This window comes from Coenobita brevimanus, chromosome 71 (assembly GCF_032717465.1).
Source record: "Coenobita brevimanus isolate Jiangsu-jjx chromosome 71, ASM3271746v2, whole genome shotgun sequence".
Lineage (NCBI taxonomy): Eukaryota > Metazoa > Arthropoda > Malacostraca > Decapoda > Coenobitidae > Coenobita > Coenobita brevimanus.
The window spans coordinates 22,827,501-22,850,572 of NC_137024.1; the positions used below are offsets into that span (position 1 = coordinate 22,827,501).

The 23,072-nt window shown below is 42.3% G+C and overlaps 1 protein-coding gene and 1 non-coding gene across 2 annotated transcripts in view; one reads left to right on the forward strand and one right to left on the reverse strand.

Annotated features, from left to right (window-relative positions):
• Positions 1–23,072, forward strand: part of LOC145406702 (ankyrin repeat domain-containing protein 16-like) — a 437,213-nt gene that overhangs the window by 33,512 nt on the left and 380,629 nt on the right. Inside the window, exon 4 of the mRNA XM_080277804.1 lies at positions 16,466–16,587. Within this exon, the coding sequence (XP_080133930.1) occupies positions 16,466–16,587 (122 nt within the window). The remainder of the gene's footprint in view (positions 1–16,465; positions 16,588–23,072) is intronic.
• On the reverse strand, positions 18,457–18,575 carry LOC145406966 (5S ribosomal RNA). Its single transcript, XR_013898632.1, has one exon. It is a non-coding gene; the product is annotated as a 5S ribosomal RNA (ribosomal RNA).

The following is a 23,072-nucleotide window of genomic DNA, read 5'->3' on the forward strand; positions in this document are numbered from 1 at the left end:
GAGAATCAGACAGTGGTTCCAGGCACCTCGAGTCGTCACCGGGAGAGGGGCAGATGGTGGGGGCATTTATGGTCCCCCCCCTGGGAACTCTGAGGCTGGATGATGAGATGCCATAATTTTTTGAATTTTGGAATAGGAAGTGTAGTGTATACTGTGCATGTAGTTTGGTGTAGATAGTTAGAGAAATTTGTATTAGAGAGCATGCTGGCCTACTCTCTGTGTAACTGAGACACTGAGACGTAGGAGGCCTACGTCGCCTCCTCCTTCCTTCAAATTAGCTCAGATAATACCTTTTTCATCACCATATTATCATCGATTCTCTCCACATGACTGAACCATCTTAGTACAGTCATCCCTCACGGTTTTAACCCTCTCGCGCACGATAAGTTTCAGTAAGTTTTCTGGCTCACGGTTTTTCACTATGAAGCCGCCCGGCCAGGGAGCGCGCGCGGGGCAAATTTGAGCAAATTTGAGCGAATGAAACACATTCTTGCCTTATTTTCGCCACCCAAAAATCCATGTATTCCCATGAAACCTTCCTCAAGGTAGGCATCAATGTTTGTTCTATCTGATAAACAGGACCAAAACACAGGAAAACACCAGCAAAAAAAGTTATTAGCCCTGGAAGCATGGTCGAGTAAACTGTTTTCACTTCCCAACATCGCCGTTTGAATGTTTTCCATCATACAGGAAAATGATCTAATAAGTTTTTATAGAGAATTTCATCAGCTTTCTAACGAAACCAATCCGGTTGAGATACGATGTATACTTTTCGAGAAAATGGCCAAAAACTGAAAGCCATTTTCGGAAAAATTTCACTGACCTCTGATAGCTAAATTTTCCCAGACACCTTATGTTTTTATTACATAGTAATATGCCCAAATTCACCAGCTTTCCCCATCTCAAATACAAACCCCATACGCCTCATAGTTCTCGAGTAAATCGAAAAAAAGTATTAGGCACTCCGTGCGTGATTGACTTTCGTGATGCGCGCAAGGCGTACGCAATGTTCCCGTCTACGTAACAACGAATTCTTATCAGAAATATTACATAGTTATGTATTGTACATATGTAGAATTTACTGCTCTTCATCATGGTTCAAACGTGAAATCGATACGTCCAATAGTTCCGAGTAATTGGCCGAGAAACAGAGAGTATTGCTACGAGCATTTTTCAATGGTAACAGCCGGGAAGAGACACTCATTTCCACCGCCTTTTCTCGCACAACACGTAACATAATATTTACATTTTGGTATTGATCATACGTAGAATCTAGTGGTATAGATCATGGTTGTTACAGAAAATCGATGTCTAATAATTTTCGAGTAATTGGCTGATAAAGTGAGGTTAGTACTCCGAGCGCTTGTCACTGATAACAAACGCGAGGAAAAAGAAAAAACCCTCGCCTTTTACCCCCCAAAACGCTACCAAAGGCTTACATTCTGGTATTGATTATACGTAGAATTTAGTGGTATTGATGATGGTTGTAACAGAAAATCGGTAAGTCTAATAGTTTTCGAGTATTTGGCCGACAAAGTGAGGTTATTACTCGGAGCGAATGTCACTGATAACAAACGCGAGGAAAAACATTTCCCTCACCTTTTACCCCAAAAAACGCTACCAAAGGCTTACATTCTGGTATTGATTACACGTAGAATTTAGTGGTATTGATGATGGTTGTATCAGAAAATCGATGTCTAATAGTTTTCGAGTAATTGGCCGACAAAGTGAGGTTATTACGGTACTCCGAGCGAATGTCACTGATAACAAACGCGAGGGAAAAAAACATTTCCCTCGCCTTTTATCCCCCAAGACGCTACTAAAGGCTTACGTTTTGATATTGATCATACGTAGAATTTAGTGGTATTGATGATGGTTGTAACAGATAATCGATGTCTAATAGTTTTCGAGTATCTGGCCGACAAAATAATGTTATTACTCCGAGCGCTTGTCACACAACAACCGCTAGGAACAAAAACATTTCTCTCGCCTTTTACCCCCCAAAACGCTACCAAAGGCTTACATTCTGGTATTGATCTTACGTAGAATTTAATGGTATTGATGATGGTTGTAACAGGAAATCAATAAGTCTAATGGTTTTCGAGTAATTGGCCGACAAAGTGAGGTTACTCTTCCGATCGCTACCAACTTTTACACACACTGTTTTTTCCTTGCACACCTGCCTGAAGACTACAGTATGCTACCAACTTTTTTTCCCCCTATCTGTACAGACTGTTACATCTTCCATGGATGTTTTCCTATTGTTATAACCTACTACACATAAACATAACTCTTCTATAGTTACTGCTGTGGAGATTTACTTTCTTTCATATGTGTAATCTGTAGGAGAAAATGGTTATTTGTCTGAAAGTTGGAGAGGTAATGGTAGTAGATTATTATATATATCAACAAAATTTGCAGAACTCACTTCCTCCAGGAGTGTTCATCCAGTTAGACCAGGGATTTGAAGATGAGGAGTTATGTAGTGTGTGTGTGAGTCAGCTTCTCCCTGAGAGTATGAGGCAACGCTATTTTTAGCACACACCACACTCGTTCACGGAAACTCGCAGCTTGTTTGACGTATATTTCATACAATTCCATACACATTTACACTATCAGAATCACAATAATTCCAGCCCTAAAACACCGATAATTCTCCCCTCCCGACTTCAGGTTTGCCCCTTCACAACACTCTGTTTCATGCCATACGTAATGCTTGCTGGCTCCATAATTTCACCAAGCCATCCACAGTATCTTTCACACAATATATATTTATGCCTTGGCTTCATTTATATACGTATTTCCACTCACGCCATACGGCCTACGGGGGGGCGGAGTGACGAAACCCCGCTACACTGACCATGCGTCTGGCTCCAAGACCCAACGATTGCTAACGGCCAGAATTGCTTTTCAATACATATATGTATGTTCCATCGACAATATCACGTCACCATATGTTCACATACAGTGTATTATCTCACTGAGTCAATAGGGCCTTTGCCTCGGGCGAGAGGGGGAGAATTATGGACGATTTAAAGGGAACCACGAGCTGTCAAACACCACCGCCTGACTGCTCGACAAACACTGAGGTTGGAGGGAGCGGGGTGAGGGAGATGAAGCGACACAGCGTTGCCAATGACTTACCTCGAGAAAGCTTTGGCAACCCTATGACACGCCCAAAAATCACGCAAATCGGCCTATAAGTTTTTTTCTGACGAATATTTTTGTGCTTAAACCACGCGATTCGAGTGACTGTACCAGATCTAATACAAGGCGACGTTACGTGAATCGAGTGACTGTGTCTGGGAGGGTTAACATATACGGTTTTGAATATCCACAGATGGCTACAGAAAAAAAAAAAAATCTCGTTGAACTCTGCTTACACTGTAACATTATCCCAGGCACAGTTCATGGCTGTTTTAGTAATGGCAATACGTAGTGAATGAAGTATATATACTGTAACACTCTTCCTTTTAGCCATTTCATTAATGTCATTAATTCATCAGGGGAAAAGTTAGGATGGGCTGGGATTACCTGTACAGTATTTCTTTTCTTCCATTTTCTCCCTTGCAATGTTCGTGGTGAAGGGCTTTGTTGTGTTTACCTGCTGATACAAGGGGAAAGCTCCGTGATTGGTTGGTCATACCAAAGCTTTGTGTGTAAGAGCCTCCATCATTGGCTAACTGAAAATCGCCAAGGAGAGGTAAAGTGAAAGTGTTAAATCTTTTTATAGCTTTATGAGCCACTTTATTTTTATAGCTTTATTTGCCATTTTTATTGTTTGTAAAAATGTACATAGAGATTATCTTTCGTTACAACAAATATTTTTATTGTCAGCAGTGCCGAATCCTCTCAACCTGCCATTACTCCCTGCTTCACCTCCCGTTGTGGAATGCAGTGTCGTGGAAATTTAAACTGTTTTTATAGCTTTTCTTGCCCTTACTACTGTATTATTGTTTGTAAAGATGTACAGTACATAGGAAATGGGGGTTGCTGTTACAGTACTCACAGAACATTTGTTTTTGTTGTCGTCAGTGTCAATGATGGGGAGGTTGGAGGAGGGAGCTGGGATGAGTACCGTAGTCAGAAGAGGCCATGCAGGAGAACACTATTCATTATTTTTAACTTTTAGTGTTCTTGTATTAAATAAAGCAGTTGTTTAGTGTTCTTTTATTAAATAAAGTGGTTGTAAACATGCACATAGGATTTTTCATTAGTTATATAAGGAAATGGGGGGGTCCAGTGGTGTTTTTAAGAGGGGGCAGCAGATATTCACGAATTTTTAACATTCGCGGGTGTCTGTTACCTAACCTCCATGAATGTTAAGGGATGACTGTATATACTCTCTACAGTTCTGGTGTCCACAGACTTCCTCACTCCGCATCTTTCACATATCACATTATTTCATATCTTATCTACTCTCTGTACTCCACATACGTTCTTCAGCAGTCCCATCTCCATTGCTCATATTCTTGACTTTTCATTTTCATGCCATACCATAGTCTCACTTCTGTAAGTTAAAGTTGGGACTAACACTCCTTCATGTAAGCCTCGCACAGCTGTAACACTTAAGCCTCTGTTTTCTTTTTTATCAAGGCCTTCATAGCACAAGCTGCTTTCCTTCTGTGTGTCACTCTACTTTCCACTTCCTTTGTACATTTTCCTCTCTTTTCTGTCACTGTACCTGGGTATTTGAACTCTCACCAATTCCAGTCTCTCTCCATTCGCCGTAACATCACACTGGGAGTCACTTTCTCAGTAACCATCACTTTACTCTTTTCTACACCTACTCTCATGGCATGATGCTCACAGATATTTACAAACTTCTGCACTAGTCTACCAAGTTCTTGTCTGGTATTTGCAAGTAGCACTGCATCATCAGCATACAAGAAATTTGAGATATTCTATCCATCACCATTCATTACCGACACCATCCCTCTCTCCATTACTCATGTTTTTACTTCTCTTATTACCCCATCTATAATTTGAACAACCATGGGGACATCAGGCAACCTTGGTGCATGCCTACACTGATCGTGAACCATTCATTTAGATGCCTACTTACCTTTATACATGCCTCACTACCATCATAAAAACTCATGATGGTACCTAGCAGCTTACCATCTACACTGTACATGTGCTAAACCTTCCACAATCCTTCTCTGTCTGTTTTGTTGTATGCATTTTCCAGATCCCTAAATGACATAAACACCTTGTTTTCCTTCACACATACCTTCTCCACTATCTCTCTCACTGTAAATCTCTGATCCACACATCATCTGCCGCTCGTAAAGCCACCTTGTTCATCACTCACTAGGACTTTTGGTAACTCTCTTACTCTCTATATACTAATTCTTCCATATACCTCCCTACAACACTCAGTAGACTTATGCCATGATAATTCTTGCACTCACTTCACTCTCCTTTTTTTTTTTTTTTTTTTTTTTTTTTTCCCCCACAGAGGTACAATCCCTGCCTTTTTCCAAGTATGAAATTAAAAAAGAGACCATAGTAGTGATGTGAGAGAGCAGAGGTTTTTGCAAATTACCACTTTGTGTCATCATCATTTATTCTTATCAACCTGACAATTTTTCCCCTAATGATATGTGTCAGGATCGAGAAACATGGAAAGAGAAAGTGCAGAAATGTGAAAACTATAAAAAGTATACCCAGCAAAATGACTGTACAGTTAGTCACACATCATTCAGGCTCCTCAGGATCATTTCTCCACTTTTCAAGCCTAACCATCTGCACATATTTTTGTGTACTATTCCTTTGCACTTTACATGCAACTGCCAAGTGGAGGTGGTAAAACCCAAATTACTGTATTTGGAAGAAAAAAGATAATAGCCATTCCCATGTTACAGTTTCTCCTTTGACATGTAGGGACATTAGGCTTGACTACTAAATGCCAGAGTATTTAATCCCATCAATCAGAGGACATATTTTCTTTGCATTCTCTGTATCAAATGACTTTAAATAAGCTATGGGGAGACCTCCTTAGTAGGGGAGCTTGATGAAGATTGTTCCTACCCCCTTCACTGCAGGAGGATTCCCTAGAGTAACATATGTTAGTGTGGAAGAGGCTAGAATAAAAATACAGATAGGGAACCTACTCCCTCTGATGCTACATTTATTTGATGGTGGAGAGAATGTAGAATTAGTAATTGCCAAACAGGGTGCTTATGAATGAGGTTTAGGTGGAGGGGGAGAACATGAATGAGATGGAGAGATATGGTGGAAATGTGTAAGAGCAAAGGGGGGATTTGATTTGGAGGGAGGGCTGTCAGATGACAGAAGAGGGTGAAATGGAGGTGTTTTATTTGTTGCCACCCCGTTTTGGATTAAGGCATCTGGATAAGACAGATAGATGAGTTGAAGATGTAAGGTGGACTGATATTTGATTGGCATTTAAATGAAGTCAGTCTAGCTCCAGATGATTTTATTTAGCTTAGAAGAAGAGTTGGATATTGCCTTCATTAGCCGTTTTAATACCAGAGTAGGTGGGGGCACCCATCATCCACCCATTTAGTGTAGTGGTACCCTGTTTTTAAAGTAGCTCTACATTGAGTGGCAAACCAGATGATTTCCTATAAACCAGGGAAGCAGTTACAATGCTGGGTGGTAACCTTATAACCAACCAACTCATTTTCCCAACGTGACAACATGTGGGTTGGTGGAAGGTTAGTGCCCCTCCCCAGAAACCATTTAACTAAAAATACGAACAAGAAGCCTCAGACCAGGACTGACCAACAGGCGACGAATGAGGACCGAAAAAGGACATGGTTCGGATTGTGACATGGAATGTAAGGGTGCAAATGATGAGGTGAAAGAGAGAGAGATTGTCGAGGTGCATGAGGGTGCAAAATTGCATGTATGTGGATTAACTGAAACTAAATAGCGAGGTGAGGGTGTGAGAGAATGTGAGTATGGATGGAGTATATGTGCAGAGTAGGTGAGAATGAGAGAACAAAAAAAGGGGTGTGCATTGTTTTGAGTAACAGATGGAAGGAGAATATAAGAGAGTATGGATCAGTTGGCTCAAGGATTGTATGGGTAAGATTGAAAGTTGGACTACAAACGTGGGCGATTGTGGATGTGTATGTGCCAATGCAAGATCGTGCAAGCAGAGTGAGAGAAGAGTTCTGGACAAATGTGGAAGTGTACATGGAAAAGTTTGAAAGGAATGAGAGAGTGTTTTTGATTGGAGATATGAATGGAAAAGTAGGGAATGTGAAGGTGGATAGAGTAGTTGGTGAGTGGGGTGTGCCTGCAGAAATGGATGAGAGTGGCAGGACTTTAGTGGACATTTGTGCCGAGAGGGGGTTGGTGATAGCCAATACCCTCTTTAGACACAAAATGATCCATAGGTATATGTGGCAAGTGATGAGAAGAGTGGGTACTGAACTGAATGAATGGAAGGCTGTGACTGAATATGTGTGTGTGGATGATAGGATGAGAAGGTGAGTAATGGATGCAAGACCACATAGATTGATTATGAATGTGTGGATGATAGGATGAGAAGGTGTGTAATGGATGCAAGAGCATATAGAGGTTGGGGTGGACTTTCTCACCACCACCAAGTGGTGGTCAGAATCAAGGTCCAAATGAAATGAAGAAATTGAAGAAGGGGAGGACAGGAGGAAGTAATTCATACAAGGAGGGTGGAAAGGTTACAAGAGGATGGAAAAAAGGCAGAATATAAGAGAGAGCGATTGGGTAAATATGGATTTGGAGCGGATGGGGGACGTGGAAGGTGTGTGCAAGATATTCACAGAAGAAATCTGTGCAGCATGTGAGGTGGTGTGTGGGGTGAAGAGAAGACAAAAGGGGATGCAGGGAACAGCATGGTGGAATGAAGAGGTGAGACAGACTGTGACACAAAAGAAGAAAACTTATAGTGAGTGGATGAGAAACAGAGGCGTGGAAGAAGTTGAGAGATGTAGGAGAGAGTTATATGTAGAAAGGAAGAGAGAGGTGAAAAGATTAGTAAGAGAGAGTAAGAAGAGAGTGGATGAGGAATTTGGATGGAATTTGAGTGTAACTCGGAGGGAATGTAAGAAACTGTTCTGAAAAGAGAGTTAGACAGGGTGTCAAGTTATTCAAGAACTCTATCTATCAATCTATTTCCAGATGCATTAATCCCTTATACGGGGTGGTCACAACAAATCGCCTCCACGTCACCCTGTCCCCCGCCATTTCACTGCCCTGCCCCCAATTCACACCCCTGTCTCTCATATAGCTCTCCACTCCATCCCTCCATCACATCCTTGGCCTTCCTCTCCCTCTCTCCCCCTCCACCTCACTCACATACACTCTCCTCATCAGTCTCCCACTCTCCATCCTCTCCACATGGCCAAACCACCTTAGTGTGTTTCTCCCAATGCTTCCTACCACATCCACACCACAACACTCCTTCACATCCTTATTTCTCAGTTTGTCTTTCCATGTGACTCCACACGTTCCTCCTAAATAACTCATTTCCACTGCTCTCACTCTTGACTTGTGTCCCTCCAACAACGTCCAAGCTTCACTTCCATACGTTAGGGTTGGTATCACAATACTGCCATGTAATAAGTTTTTCACTTCCACGCTCACTTCCCTGTTTCTTATCACTGCTTTCAAGGAACCACCAACCCCTCTTCCTTGTTGTACCCTTTCAAATACTTCACCTTCCAAACTTCCATCCTGACTCATCACACTACCCAAGTACTTAAACGTACTCACATTTTCCATTTCCTCATCATCCAGCCTCACTGTACATTCACTGACTTCATCTCTCGCGAAGACCAAAGCTTTACTCTTCCCTACATTCACCTTTAGATTCCATTTCTTACACACACTCCCAAATTCATCCACCAAGCTTTGCAGCTCCCCTTCGTCTTCACTTAACAACACAGTATCATCTGCAAACAACGGTACAGGGAGTTTTCAAACACTGCCCTCTCTCATTAGAGCCACTCCAGCATCCATTGCCCTACCTTGTATCTTTTTTATAACCCCATCTATATACAGATTGAACACCCATGAAGGCATGAGACATCCCTGTTTCAACCCAACCTTCAAATAGAAAAGCTCACTCAGTTCACTATCCACACGCACTGCAGCCTTAGCTCCCTCGTACATACTCCTCACGGCATTCAGCAACTTCCCATCTACTCCATATATTCTTAATACTTTCCACAATCCTTGTCTATCCACCCTGTCATATGCTTTCTCCAAATCCATGAAGGCCTCATACAATTTCTTTCCCTCTCTAGAAACTTTTCCACTAAAGATCTAAGAATGAATATTTGATTTACACAACCTCTTCCCTTCCTTCCCTTCCCTAGAAACTTTTTCACTAAAGATCTAAGAATGAATATCTGATTTACACAACCTTTTCCCTTCCTAAAGCCTCCCTGTTCTCCGACTAATTCCTCTGTTATTTCCCTAACTCTGTCAATAAGTATCCTGCCGTATACTTTTCCCATTACACTAAGAAGACAAATGCCCTTATGATTACCACACACTTCTTTTTCCCCTTTCCCTTTGTACAAGGGAATAATTATACCTGACTTCCAATCCTCCGGGACTCTCCCTTCCTCCCAGGCCAATCTACACATCTTCCACATCCATTCTACTATTATCTCTCCCCCATGCTTCAGCAGTTCACCACACACTCCATCATTTCCTGGGGCTTTCCCCATTTTGACTTTCTTCATTGCTTCCACAACTTCCATCCTACTGATTTCTTCCTGTCTTCTCACGTCCCTCCTGCTCCCAGCCACTTATACTCGCATTACTTTCATTCTCTGTGTTCATCAATTCCTTAAAGTGTTCTCTCCATCTACTCACTTTTAATCCCTTCTCCACTAGTAATCTACCATTTTTATCTTTCACTCCCTTACTAACTTCATTGCCACCTTGTCTGACTCTCTTTACCTCTTTCCAGAACATTTTCTTACATTCCCTTCACTTGACACTCAAATTCCTTCCAGATTTCTCATCCACTCTCTTCTTACTCTCTCTTAATAATCTTTTCACCTCGCTCTTCCACTCTACTTAAGACTCTGTCTTCCGTCTCTCAACTTCTTCCATGCCCCTATTTCTCATCCATTCATTATATGCTTTTTTCTTTTGTGCCACAGCCTGTCTCACCTCTTCATTCCACCATGCTGTTCCTTGCACCCCCTTTCGTCTTCTCTTCACCCCACACAGCACCTCACATGCTGCACAGATTTCTTTCGTAAATATCTTGCACACACCTTCCACGTCCCCCATTTGCTCGAATTCATGTTTACCCAATTGTTCCTCCACTTCTCTCTTATATTCTGCCTTTTTCTCATCCTCTTGTAACCTTTCCACTCTCCTTTCATATACTCCTTCTTCCTGTCCTTCCCTTCTCCTATTTCTCCCTTTAACTTGGGAGTGGTGGTCAGAAAGTCCACTCCCCCAGTCTCTATATGCTCCTGCATCCATTAAACATCTTCGCATCCTTTCATCCAGATGCACATAATAAATCATTACCTACCTTTCTTTCAGTTCACCATCCACCCTTCTCATCACTCTCCACGTATATCTGTGGGTCATTTTTGCCTGAAGAGGGTATTGGCTATGACCAACCTCCTCCTGGCATGAATGTCCACTAAAGCACTGCCATTCTCATCTGTATCAGCAGGCACACCCCACTCACCAACTATTCCATCTACCTTCACATTCCCTACTTTACCATTCATATCACCAATCAAAAACACTCTCATTCCTTTCAAACTTTTTCATGCACACTTCCACATTTGTCCAGAACTCTTCTCTCACTCTGCTTGCACGATCTTGCATTGGCGCATACACGCACACAATCGCCCACATTTGTAGTCCAACCTTCAGTCTTACCCGTACAATCCTTGAGCACACTGATTCATACACTCATATTCTCCTTCCATCTGTTACTCACAACAATACACACTCCTTCTTTTGCCCTCTCATTCACCCCCTACTCTTGCACATATACCCCATCCATACTCCCATTCTCTTACACCCTCACCTCGCTATTTAGTTTCAGTTAATCCACATACATCCACTTTTGCACCCTTAAGCACCGGAACAATCTCTCTCTCCTTCACCTCATCATTTGCACTCCGTACATTCCATGTCGCCATCCGTATTACGGCCTTTGTTCGGTCCTTATTCGTCATCTTTTGGTCAGTCCTGGTCCAAGGCTTCTTGTTCGTATTTTTAGTTAGTTGTTTTCGGGGAGGGGCAATAACCCTCCGTCAACCCACTTGCTGTCACGTATGGAACACGTGTCGGTTGGTTATAAGGTTACCACCCAGCATTGTAAATGGTTTCCTGGTTTACAGAAGAAGTGAGAAAAAGTGAGCGGATGGAGAGAACACTTTAAGGAATTGTTGAACATAGAAATTGAAAGTAATGCTAGTATAAGTGGCTGGGGAATGGCTGGGAGATGGAGGGATGTGAGAAGAGAGGAAGAAATCAGTAGGATGGATTTTGTGATAGCAGTGAAGAAAGTCAAAATGGAGAAAGCCCCAGGAATTGATAGAGTGTGTGGTGAAATGCTGAAGCATGGGGACAGATAATAGTAGAATGGATGTGGAAGATGTGCAGATTGGCCTTGGAGAAAGGTAGAGTCCCAGAGGATTGGAAGTCAGGTATGATTATTCCCCTGTACAAAGGAAACGAGGAAAAAAAATTATGTGGTAATCAAAGGGGCATTTGTCTTCTTGGTGTAATAGGAAAAGTATATGGTAGGATACTTATTGACAGAGTTAGGGAAATAACAGAGAAATTAATTGGAGAAGAACAGGGAGATTTTAGGAAGGGAAAAGGTTGTGTAGATCAGAAATTCATTCTTAGATCTTTAGTGGAAAAGTTTCTAGAGAAGGGAAAAAAGTTTGTATCTGGCCTTCATGGATTTGGAGAAAGCATATAACAACGTGGATAGACAAGAATTGTGGAAAGTATTAACAATATATAGAGTAGATGGGAAGTTGTTGAATGTCGTGAAGAGTATGTATGAGGGTGCTAAAGCTGCAGTGTGTGTGGATAGTGAACTGAGTGAATTTTTCTGTTTGAAGGTTGGTTTTAAAAAGGGATGTGTCATGTCTCCATGGTTGTTCAGTCTATATATTGATGGGGTTATAAAAGAGATACAAGTTAGGGCAGTGGATGTTGGAGTGGCCCCAGTGAGAGAGAGGGCAGTGTTTGGAAACTCCCTGTACTGTTGTTTGCAGATGATACTGTGTTGTTAAATGCAGACGAAGGGGAGCTGCAAGGCTTGGTGGATGAGTTTGAGAGAGTGTAAGAAACAAAATCTAAAGTTGAATGTAGGGAAAAGTAAAGTTTAGGTCTTCCAGGGAAATGAAGTCACAGAATGGACAGTGAGGTTGGATGAGGAGGAAATGGAAAATGTGGGTACGTTTTAGTACTGTACTTGGGTAATGTGATGAGTAAGGATGGAAATTTAGAGGGTGAAGTGCTTGAGAGGATACAGCAAGGAAGAATGGTTGCTGGTTCCTTGGAAGCAGTGATAAGAAACAGGCAAGTGAGCATCGAAGTGAAAAAGTTACCACATGACAGTATTGTGATACCAACTCTAATGAATGGAAGTGAAGCTTGGACCTTGTTGGAGGGACAGAAGCCAAGAGCGAGAGCAGTGGAAATGAGTTATTTGAGAGGAGCACGTGGAGTCAGGTAGAGAGACAGACTGATAAATGAGCAGTGATATGAAACAGGAAAGTGAGCATGGAAGTGAAAAAGTTACCACATGACAGTATTGTGATACCAACTCTAATGAATGGAGGTGAAGCTTGGACCTTGTTGGAGGGACAGAAGCCAAGAGCGAGAGCAGTGGAAATGAGTTATTTGAGAGGAGCATGTGGAGTCAGGTAGAGAGACAGACTGACAAATGAGGATGTGAAGGAGCATTATGGTGTGGATGTGGATGTGATAGGAAGTGTTAGGAGAAATTCATTGAGGTGGTTTGGCCATATGGAGAGAATAGAGAGTGAGAGACTGATGAGGAGAGTGTGTGTGAGCGAGGTGGAGGAGGGGAGAGGGACGGGGAGGCCAAGGATGAGAGGGAGCGATGGAGTGGGGAGTATTTGAGAGAGGTGGGTGTGAGCTGGGAGCATGGCAGTGAAATTGCGGGGGTTGTGGTAACATTGAGGCGATTTATTTGTGGCCACCCCTTACAGGATTAAGGCGTCTGGCAACAGATAGATAAATAAACTACCAGAATCTTTTCTAATGTAGATACAGTCAAGTCGCCTATGGCGCGTGCTTCTATGGCATGGTTTTCTGTGACGCGGCAAGGTGCCAGACCCCCCCGAAACGAACCACACACATTAAATACCTATGATGCGGGCGCAGCATGGTTTGAAACGTGCGGGCAAATTCCCCTAGCAGTCGACGCACTCCCCTGTTTGTATACGAAGAAGATGGCGACCACTTCAGCTCCAACTGTGGATGTTTTTCTCTCTTATGAGGAGGTTAAACTTCACCAAATTCATTGTGTTAAGTAATGAAACATTAAAGATTCTTTCGGTATTGTGACTAGTTTATAGGTTTGTTCGTAAAACCACCATGAACAGGTTAGTGACGAGCACCTATCTCTGAGCTAAGACGAAGTATAATGCCTCCCATCATCACATATATAAGAATGATTATTATTGTGTTAAATGTGAGTTTTGTTGACACTTGAGCATACAAACTTTATCAAATAAACTTTTTCAATCAGTGCTTGACCAGGTAGCCCCCACCATCTTTAATGTTTTGATCGGTCAGCTGATCTGTGTCTACTTGGCCGAGCTTTTTTTCGCTCGATTTGCAGCACGTGGTATTGCCCAAGTAGACACCAAGCAGATCACCCTCCCATTTTTTGTACCTATTGTTGCATTTAATTCATGCATTGACTGATTGTTTGATTATGTGTGTGTGTGAAGTGGGGAAGAATGTGGAAAAGTGGGGTGAAAAGGGGGACTTTGGGCAAACGTCCACAACCAAATACCATTTTTCCCATAGGTTTAGTTATTTGTATGACACAGTTTTCTGTGGCATGGGTGCGGTCCTGAACCAATTAGCCGTGCCACGGGCGACTTGACTATACTAACAAGGCATATGGTCCTGATGGGGGCCCTCCTGTTGTGCTCAAGAACTGTGCTTCTGTGCTTACACCTTGCCCAGGTAAACTCTTTTGCTTTTGTCTGTCAACTTGTACTTTCCTTCTTGCTGGAAATTTGCTCTCATTCAGCCCGTCTTAAAGAAGGGTGACCATTCCCAGCCCTCTAACTATCACTCAGTTTTTGCTTTAGCATCCTGTGTCTCAAAAGTTTTTGAGTCTATTCTTAACAGAAAATTTTTTTAAGCATCTTTCCTATCACAATCTTCTTTTTGATCATCAGTATGGGTTCCGTCAGGGAGGCTTCACGGGTGATCTTCCCACCCACCTTTCAGACTCCTGGTCATCCTCCTTTCGGGACTTTGGTGAAAGCTTTGCCATTACACTTGACATCTCAAAGGCTTTCAGTCGAGTCTGGCATAAACCTTTAATTTCCAAACTCCCCTCTTATGGTTTTCATCCTTCTATCAGTGCCTTCATCTATAGCTTCCTTTTTGGTCATTCTGTACCTGCTGTTGTAGGCAGCCACTATTCTTCTCCTAGAGATATCAACAGTGGTGTTCCACAGGGCTCTGTCCAGTTACCAACTCTCTTCCTTTTCTTCACCAGTGACCTTCTAAGCTGTACATATAACCCTATCCTTTCATGCGCTGATGATTCCACCCTTCGCCTTTCCATTCGGTTCCCGCAGCATCCATCTCAGTAGTTACTTCAGCAAACAAGAGATGAGGCTATAGCACACCGAATGTCTGACTTGACTCATATCTCAAACTGGGATAGTAGTAATCTTGTTGTTTTTAATGCATCAAAAACTCAGTTCTTACACCAGTCAACCTGTCCAAATCTTCTATAGGAGAGCCCACTAATGCTTGATAATATCCAGCTCAATCCTGCATCATCTTTAAACATACTCGGGGTTTCATTCTCTCCGGATTTATCATGGAAAGATCATATTATCTCTCTTTAAAATCTGCTTCCAAGAGATTAGGTGTGCCAATTTCATATTTTCTTTACCCCTGCACAGTTGTTGACTTTTTACATAGATTTTAATTGCCCCTGTTTAGAGTACAACCCGCATGTGTGGGGAGGCTCCCCACATACAGCTCTTCTCAACAAGGTGGAATCAAAGGCTTTTCGTCTCATTAACTCTCCTCCTCTTACTGGCTCCCTTCAACCTCTGTGTCTTCGCTGTACGGTTGCAGCTTTATCTCTTTTCTGTTGCTACGTCAATGGTTACTGCTCCTCTGAACTATCTGCTTGCACCCTTCCACCACTGCAGTGGATGCATATCACCTGTTTAGCAACAAACTCTCATCTCTGTTATGACCAGTTCTTTATTGCAAGAGTTAACTGTTACTCCCAGTCCTTCATATATGCAATGGGTCAGCTCTAAGAACTGTCCCCCTATGTCTGTATTTCCTACTTCCTATGATCTCCAAACTTTCAAACGCAGTGTGTCCAAGCATCTCGAAATGAGCATATCTTGAATTTGGCTCTCTGTTGTATTGTTTATGTTTTTCTTGGAAGGAACAGTTTGTGGGCTCCTGGCCTTTGGTTCCTTCTTCCTTGCATAAAAAAAATTTAAAAAAATAAAGAATAGAATTGGATGGTAGCAGTAAGAATAGAATAAAAATGCCATCCTTTGGTTGAAAGGGTTGAGGCCTCCTATAAATGTCACTGCAGGAGTTTGTGCTGTGCACCGCTGGAATTATTTAGCCCTTAAATGTGAGTGACAGAAGAGATTACATTTTAAGCAGCAACAAATGGATGTCTTATAAGGTTGAGGCACTCAGACCAGATGAAGCCCATAAAAGGTTCAAAAGGTTTAAATCCAAAGGGTGGTTTGGGTTTTTTGCTAATGAAATGCCATTTGGGGTGAGCAGCTGGTCATTTTTGCCTTAAATATCTGGACTCAGCCTCGCCCTAGGCCCAATATGCAGCTGATGGAGAAATAAAAGATGATGATGGATGAATGGTGAGCTGAACCGAGTGCACTCATCAGGAGGAGACTTAAAATGGCATTTAGATCTGTAAGAATCATCACGCCCACCTATTATAATTATCAAAAGAATTTTCTGTGTATGAAATGTAAGAGGTGTATAATAGATCACAGTTTACAGAGCTTAATTTTCCCGTATCTATGAAGTTCAGAAGTGTAAATATGATTCAGTTGTTAGTAGCCTATTATTTCACAACCATTTTGTTGCTTGGGGTAAGTCTAGCTGTTAACTGCATTAGTGTAAGGAAACCAAATTGATGCTGCCATTCAAGTAATTATTACTGTGCAGAGTTCATAAGTAGTGAATTTCTTTTTAAAATATGTTTAGTATGATTGTATTGTCATTGTAGGTGGTTGTTGGATCATGGGTGTGATGTGTGTCTGGAGCAACGAAACAACGATGACAAAACACCACTCCACTGTGCAGCCCAAGCCTCATTGCCCCACACTGTATCACTCCTTCTACAGCATGGTATGATAGTGCATTTTATTCCTGTTTTAACTAAAGGAATTATTAAGCTTGCCTTGCTGTCTGCCACTGTCTAACTCCTTCAGGATGGTAACTAACACCACATCAAATATCAGAGTGAGTTTTATATTTATTCCTGCCACTATAGTACAGTACACAGCTTTAGTCATCTCACTGTCCCAAACCATCTCATTCCTCCTACACCATAGTTACTAATATAATGACTTTACTGGTTTGGAGAGTGGGTAGATGAGGTGTGTCTCCTGACACTTATAGAAATCCTACTGCCTCCTTGATATTTCTGCATCCTATTGTTATCTTTAGTACAGTATTTGCTTATTGTTAGCACAGGTACTTGACAGGCCATTCACAGAGGTTCAGCAGTCTTCATACATGCTACACACGATCATACCTCACTGGAAGCTCCTTCTGCTTAATACCCCTCTCCTCCTTTACCCACAAATGCCCAGTAAACTTCTGTAACTAAATTTTCCTCTGACCTTTAACCTTTTATTTGTTTTTATTTTATTTATTTTATTTTTTTGCTTGAATTGCTACTGTCAAGAGATAATTTACTATATACTGTAAAACACCCTAACTTCGGATATTTTTTATGTGTTCTAATGAATAACTCTGAGTAAAATGGTGCAATTTTATCTCTGTTGGTGTCATGTTGGTGGGTGTCATCAGGATGGCTGAAATGGCCGCCTGGGAATAATAGGAGCCAGGGTTCCAATAATGCTCTCTTTTAGAGGAGCGGCAGAGGGTTGGTACTGGCTCTAATACCCTGATTCTGGGAGACCACGATCTGGTGTCCTTGTGGTAGATGGGGGCGTTCACCATCCACTCACTCGATGTACAGTAGTGCTGCTGTCGGGTGTCTGCCCTTTCCTCTCCTCCATCCTTCTTTCCTTCCATCCTCTTCTGTCTTCCTTTACTTCATTCTTTCCTTGTCCTTTTGCCTATGGGTAACTATACACCTCCTCTTCTGTCTTTCTTTCCTTCATTCTTTCCTCTTCCTTCTGCCTGTGGGTGACTACACTGAGTGACAAGCCCTGTACACCAGGAAACCATTTACTACGCTGAGTGGTAACCATATAACCAAATTTTGGCGCCTGGTGGTTTAGTGAGTAATTATTGCGCTCCAATCGGATTGAACCGGTGAAGGTTTATTCCAAGGGGTGGTTTGGGTTGATTGCTCATGTAATGCCACTCAGGGATGAGTGAGGCTCGTTACTCTCATCGTAAATGCCAGGACCAACTGCTTAGCCCCGGGCTCCTACGCTCCTCATGGGGCAATGTAGGATTGGATGATGGATGGATGGATGAATGGTGTCATGTGGTAGCCAAGGACAGTACCTATTAAATTCATATAATAAAAAGAATTAGCCACACTAAACTCGAGTGTTTTTTTTTCATTTTCAAGTGTCGGAACTCAGGAACTAATTTCCTAACTTCGGACAGCTCTTCCAAACTTCGGACATCCATGTATTTGCCCTTTAAACATGAGAATGGTTAATAGCACCTATCTCTGGACACACTGTCCAAACATCGGACACTTTAGAAGCTTTTTAAAAATGTAAAAAAAAATATTGGGCACTCGTGGCCCAAGTTATACATATATAAAGAGAAATATCCAAAAATATCTTCTTTTTTTAGCTCATAAATTGAGATCACATTAAGATGTATCATATCACATTGTAGTGAGGTATTCTGGCCATAAATATAACTAAGAACTATTCAGAAACTTTTTTTCATTCATTTATTGCCAGATGCCATGTATCCCACACGGGGTGGCCAACGGCTTAGAGTTAATTGTTTTTTACAGGGAGGGGCACTAATCCTCCACCAACCCCACTTGACACGTAGGGATGCCAACAGCATCTGGTGTTCCCAGGTGGTCACCCATCCAAGTACTAACCAGACCCAACGTTGCTTAACTTCGCTGATCGGACGGGAAGCGGTGTACTCAACGTGGTATGGCCGTTGAGAAACTTTTTCAGATGAAAAAATTATATAAAAATGCATTGCATATATTCCAAACTGTAAGGGGAACTGACCTCTTTTTCCTAAACAAAACTTCACTTAATTATCAAGTAGCTACCTCACTGACTCAACAAATGCATACTGAAATAATATAATATAATGTTAAACACTTCTTACTGGTTCTAATGACACCCTCACACCCACTAAGATGCACACAAATCAACAGACGCACGCACACACAGGCACATGTTATGAAGGCACCATGAAACATATCAATGAGCTACACACTTTGGTCTTATACATACACATACATACACACACACAAGGTACCCCATAAGAGACTAATGTGGAAACTAGAGCATATAGGAGGACTGAAGGGGAACCTCCTGGAATGGATAAGAGACTTTTTGAGAGACAGACAAATGAGGACAGTAAAAAAGGATAGGATGTCTGGATGGAGTGAAGTAATAAGTGGAATCCTACAGGGCTCAGTGTTGGCACCAGTAATGTTCCTGATTTATGTAAATGATATGGTAGATGGAGTGAACAGTTATGCAAGTCCGTTTGCTGATGATCCAAAGATTTTGTGGAAGGTAGAGGTTGAGGAGGATTGTAAAATGCTGCAGGAGGATCTGGATAAGATATATGATTGGAGCTGGATGTGGGAAATGAAATTTAATGCAAAGAAATGTAAAATATTGGAAATGGGTAAAAGTACGAAGAGGCCATCTTTGAATTACTGTATTTGATGGGTAACGAACCAATCGCAAAAGCGAGAGAAGAGAAAGATTTGGGAGTGTTGGTCTTGGACAGTTTGTCACCGGAAAAACACATTAACAAGGCAGTTAGAGAGACATATAAACTCTAGCTAATATAAGAGTAGCTTTTCATTATATGGATGAGGAGATGATGAAAAAATTGATAGTGGCCATGATTCGCCCCGGGTTAGAATATGTAGCAGTAGTGTGGTCCCCACACAAAAAGAAAGATATAAACAAGATTGAGAGAATACAAAGAACAGCAACCAAAATGGTCCCCAGTCTGGTAGATCTGTCGTACAGAGAGAGGTTGGAAAAGCTGGATTTGCCTTCCTTAGAAGAAAGGAGGAAGAGAGGCGACATGATTGCAGTGTTCAGGACCATGGTGGGAGTAGATAAATTTGACAAAGAAGATCTGTTTTTATGGGATAAGAGAGTAACAAGAGGACACAGAATGAAACTGAAGAAACCAAGCTGCTTTTTTTTTTAGAAAAAGGAACCAAAGGCCTTGAGCCCACAAAACTGTTCCTTCCAAGAGAAAAACAAAATACAAGAGAGAGCCAAATTCAAGATCCATTCATTTCGAGATGCCTGGACACACTGCGTTTGAAAGACTGGAGATCATAGGAAGCAGGAAATACAGACAGATGGAGACAGTTCCAGAGTTGACCTGTTGCATAAATGAAGGCCTGGGAGTAACGGTTAACTCTTGCATTAGAGAGTTGGACAGAAAAGGGGTGAGAGTTTGCTGCTAGACGGGTGCTACGTAGAAGTAAAGGAATGCACGCAGACAGTTCAGAGGAACAGTGACCATTGAAGTAGCAATAGAAAAGAGATAAAGATGCAACATTGCGGCGAAGAGACAGAGATTGAAGGGAATCAGTAAGAGGGGGAGAGTTAATGAGACGAAAAGCCTTTGACTCCACCTTATTGAGAAGAGCTGTATGTGGGGAGCCTTCCCACACATGAGAGTTGTACTCCACACAGGGACGGATAAAACCCCTGTATAGAGTCAACAATTGTGCAGGGGCAAAGAAGGAACGGAGTCGGCTTAGCACACCCAATCGCTTGGAAGCAGATTTTACAAGAGATGTAATATGATCTTTCCAAGATAAGTCCCGAGCAAATGAAACCCCAAGCATGCTCAAGGATGATGCAGGATTAAGTTGAATATTATTAAACATTAGTGGGTACACCTGTGGAAGATTTTGTCAGGTTGATAGGTGCAAAAACTGAGTCTTTGATGCATTAAAAACAACCAGATTATTTTTACCCCAGTCAGAGATACGAGCCGAGTCAGACATTAGGTGTGCCATAGCCTCATCCCTTGCCTGTTGAAGTAACTGCTGAGATCGACGCTGCGGGAATCGAATGGAAAGGTGAAGGGTGAAGTCACCAGCTCACGAGTGGACAGGGTTAGATGTACAGCTTAGAAGGTCATTGATGAATAAAAGGAAGAGAGCTGGTGATAGGACAGAGCCCTGAGGAACACCACTGTTAATAGATCTAGGAGAAGAACGATAGCCGTCTACAAGAGCGGCTATAGAACGACCAGAAAGGAAGCCAGAGATGAAGGCACAGAAAGTAGGATAGAAACCGTAAGAGGGGAGTTTGGAAATTAAAGATTTTTGCCAGACTCGATCAAAAGCCTTTGAGATGTCAAGTGCAATGGCAAAGCTTTCGCCAAAGTCCAGAAAGGAGGACGACCAGGAGCCCGAAAGGTAGGTGAGAAGATCGCCTGTGGAGCGTCCCTGATGGAACCCATACTGACAATCAGAAGGAAGGTTGTGATAGGAAAGATGCTTTAAAACTTTTCTATTAAGAACAGACTCAAAAACTTTTGAGATACAAGATGTCAAAGCAACTGGACGACAGTTAGAGGGTTGGGAATGGTTGCCATTCCTTGGGACTGGCTGAATGAGAGCAAACTTCCAGCAAGAAGGAAAGGCACAAGTTGACAGACAAAGGCGAAAAAGTTTGCCTAGGCAGGGTGTAAGCACAAAAGCACAGTTCTTGAGAACAACAGGAGGGACTCCATCAGGCCCATATGCCTTATTAGTACTGAGGCCAGCAATGGCAGAAAATACATCAGCTGAAGAAATTTTAATGTTAGCCATGAGGAAGTCAGAGGGGGGAAGTGATGGAGGAACAGCACCGGAATCGACTAAGGTGGAATTGAAGGAGAAAGTCTGAACGAAGAGATCTGCTTTATCAGTAGAAGAAATAGCTACAGAGCCATCAGAGTAGAAAAGAGGAGGGAAGGATGATGAGGTAAAGTTGTTAAAAAGGCTTTTGGCAAGGTGCCAGACAGAGCGGGAAGAGTTCGAGTTGGAGAGTTTTGTACGGATGATATTATTTTTAGCAGAGCGAAGAACAGACTTAGCACGATTCCAGGCAGAAATGTATAAAAGATGTGATTCAGGGGTGGGTTGGCTCTGGTACCTTTTATAGGTCCTCTCCTTGTTGCGGACAGCATTAGAACAAGCGTAATTAAACCAAGGCTTTCTTCCATTAGTCAAAGGATATGAGAAAGGAATGTATGCTTCCATGCCCGAGAGAATAACCTCCGTAATGCGCAAGACACACCCAGATGGCTCACGGCCATGAAAGCAATAATCATTCCAGGGAAAATCAAAGAAGTACTGCCTGAGGGCCTCCCAATCCGCAGCTCCAAAGTGCCAGAGACGACGTTTTATTGGAGGGTCCGCAGGCCGTACCGGAGCGATAGGACAGGTTAAGGTGATAAGGTTATGATCAGAGGAGCCCAACAGAGAGAAAAGATTAACAGTGTAAGTAGAAGGATTAGTTGTAAGGAAGAGATCAAGTATGTTGGAGCTCTCTCCAAGGCGGTCAGGGATACGGGTAGTGTGCTTTACAAGCTGCTCTGGGTCATTAAGGATTGAAAAGGTGTAGGCTTGTTCACCAGGTGGATCAGTGAAAGAAGAGGAGAGCCAAATGTGGTGGTGAACATTGAAATCTCCTAGAATGGAGATTTCAGAGAAAGGAGAAATGGATAGAATGTGTTCCATTGTAGAAGTAAGATAGTCAAAGAATTTTTGATAGTCAGTAGAATTAGGAGATAAGTAAACAGCACAGATATATTTATTCAGAGAATGACAGGAAAGCCAAAGCCAGAGTGTAGAGAATTCAGAAGAATCGAGTTCAGGAACACGAGAGCAAGATAAGTTGTTGCGTATATATACACAACAGCCACCTTTGGCTTTGAAATCAGTATAAAGAAAGTGAAAGTAGGAGGATACAGAAAAGGGTTTGCTGTCAGTTGCCTCAGACAGCTGAGTCTCAGTTAGAAAAAGAAGGTGAGGTTTAGAGAAGGAGAGGTGGTGCTCAACAGAACGAAAGTTAGAGGAAAGGCCACGAATGTTGCAGAAATGAAGAAGAAGAGAGTCAGACAGTGGTTCCAGGCACCTTGAGTCGTCACGGGGAGAGGGGCTGAAGGTGGGGGCATTTATGGTCCCCCCCCCCTGGGGACTCCGAGGCTATGTTATTCGATGCCATTTTTTGAAGATTTTGAAAAGGAAGTGTGGTGTGTACTGTGCATGTAGTTTGGTGTTGATAGTTAGAGAAACTTGTATTGGATAGCATGCTGGTCTACTCTCTGTGTTACTGAGACACTGAAAAAGTTCAGCGAAGGGGGATGATCGGGACCTAGTCCCGAGGGCTGATGAAACGGGAGCTCCAGCTCTCCCCGTCATCAGCTTCCCATCCACCTCGGGAGTACTGCCC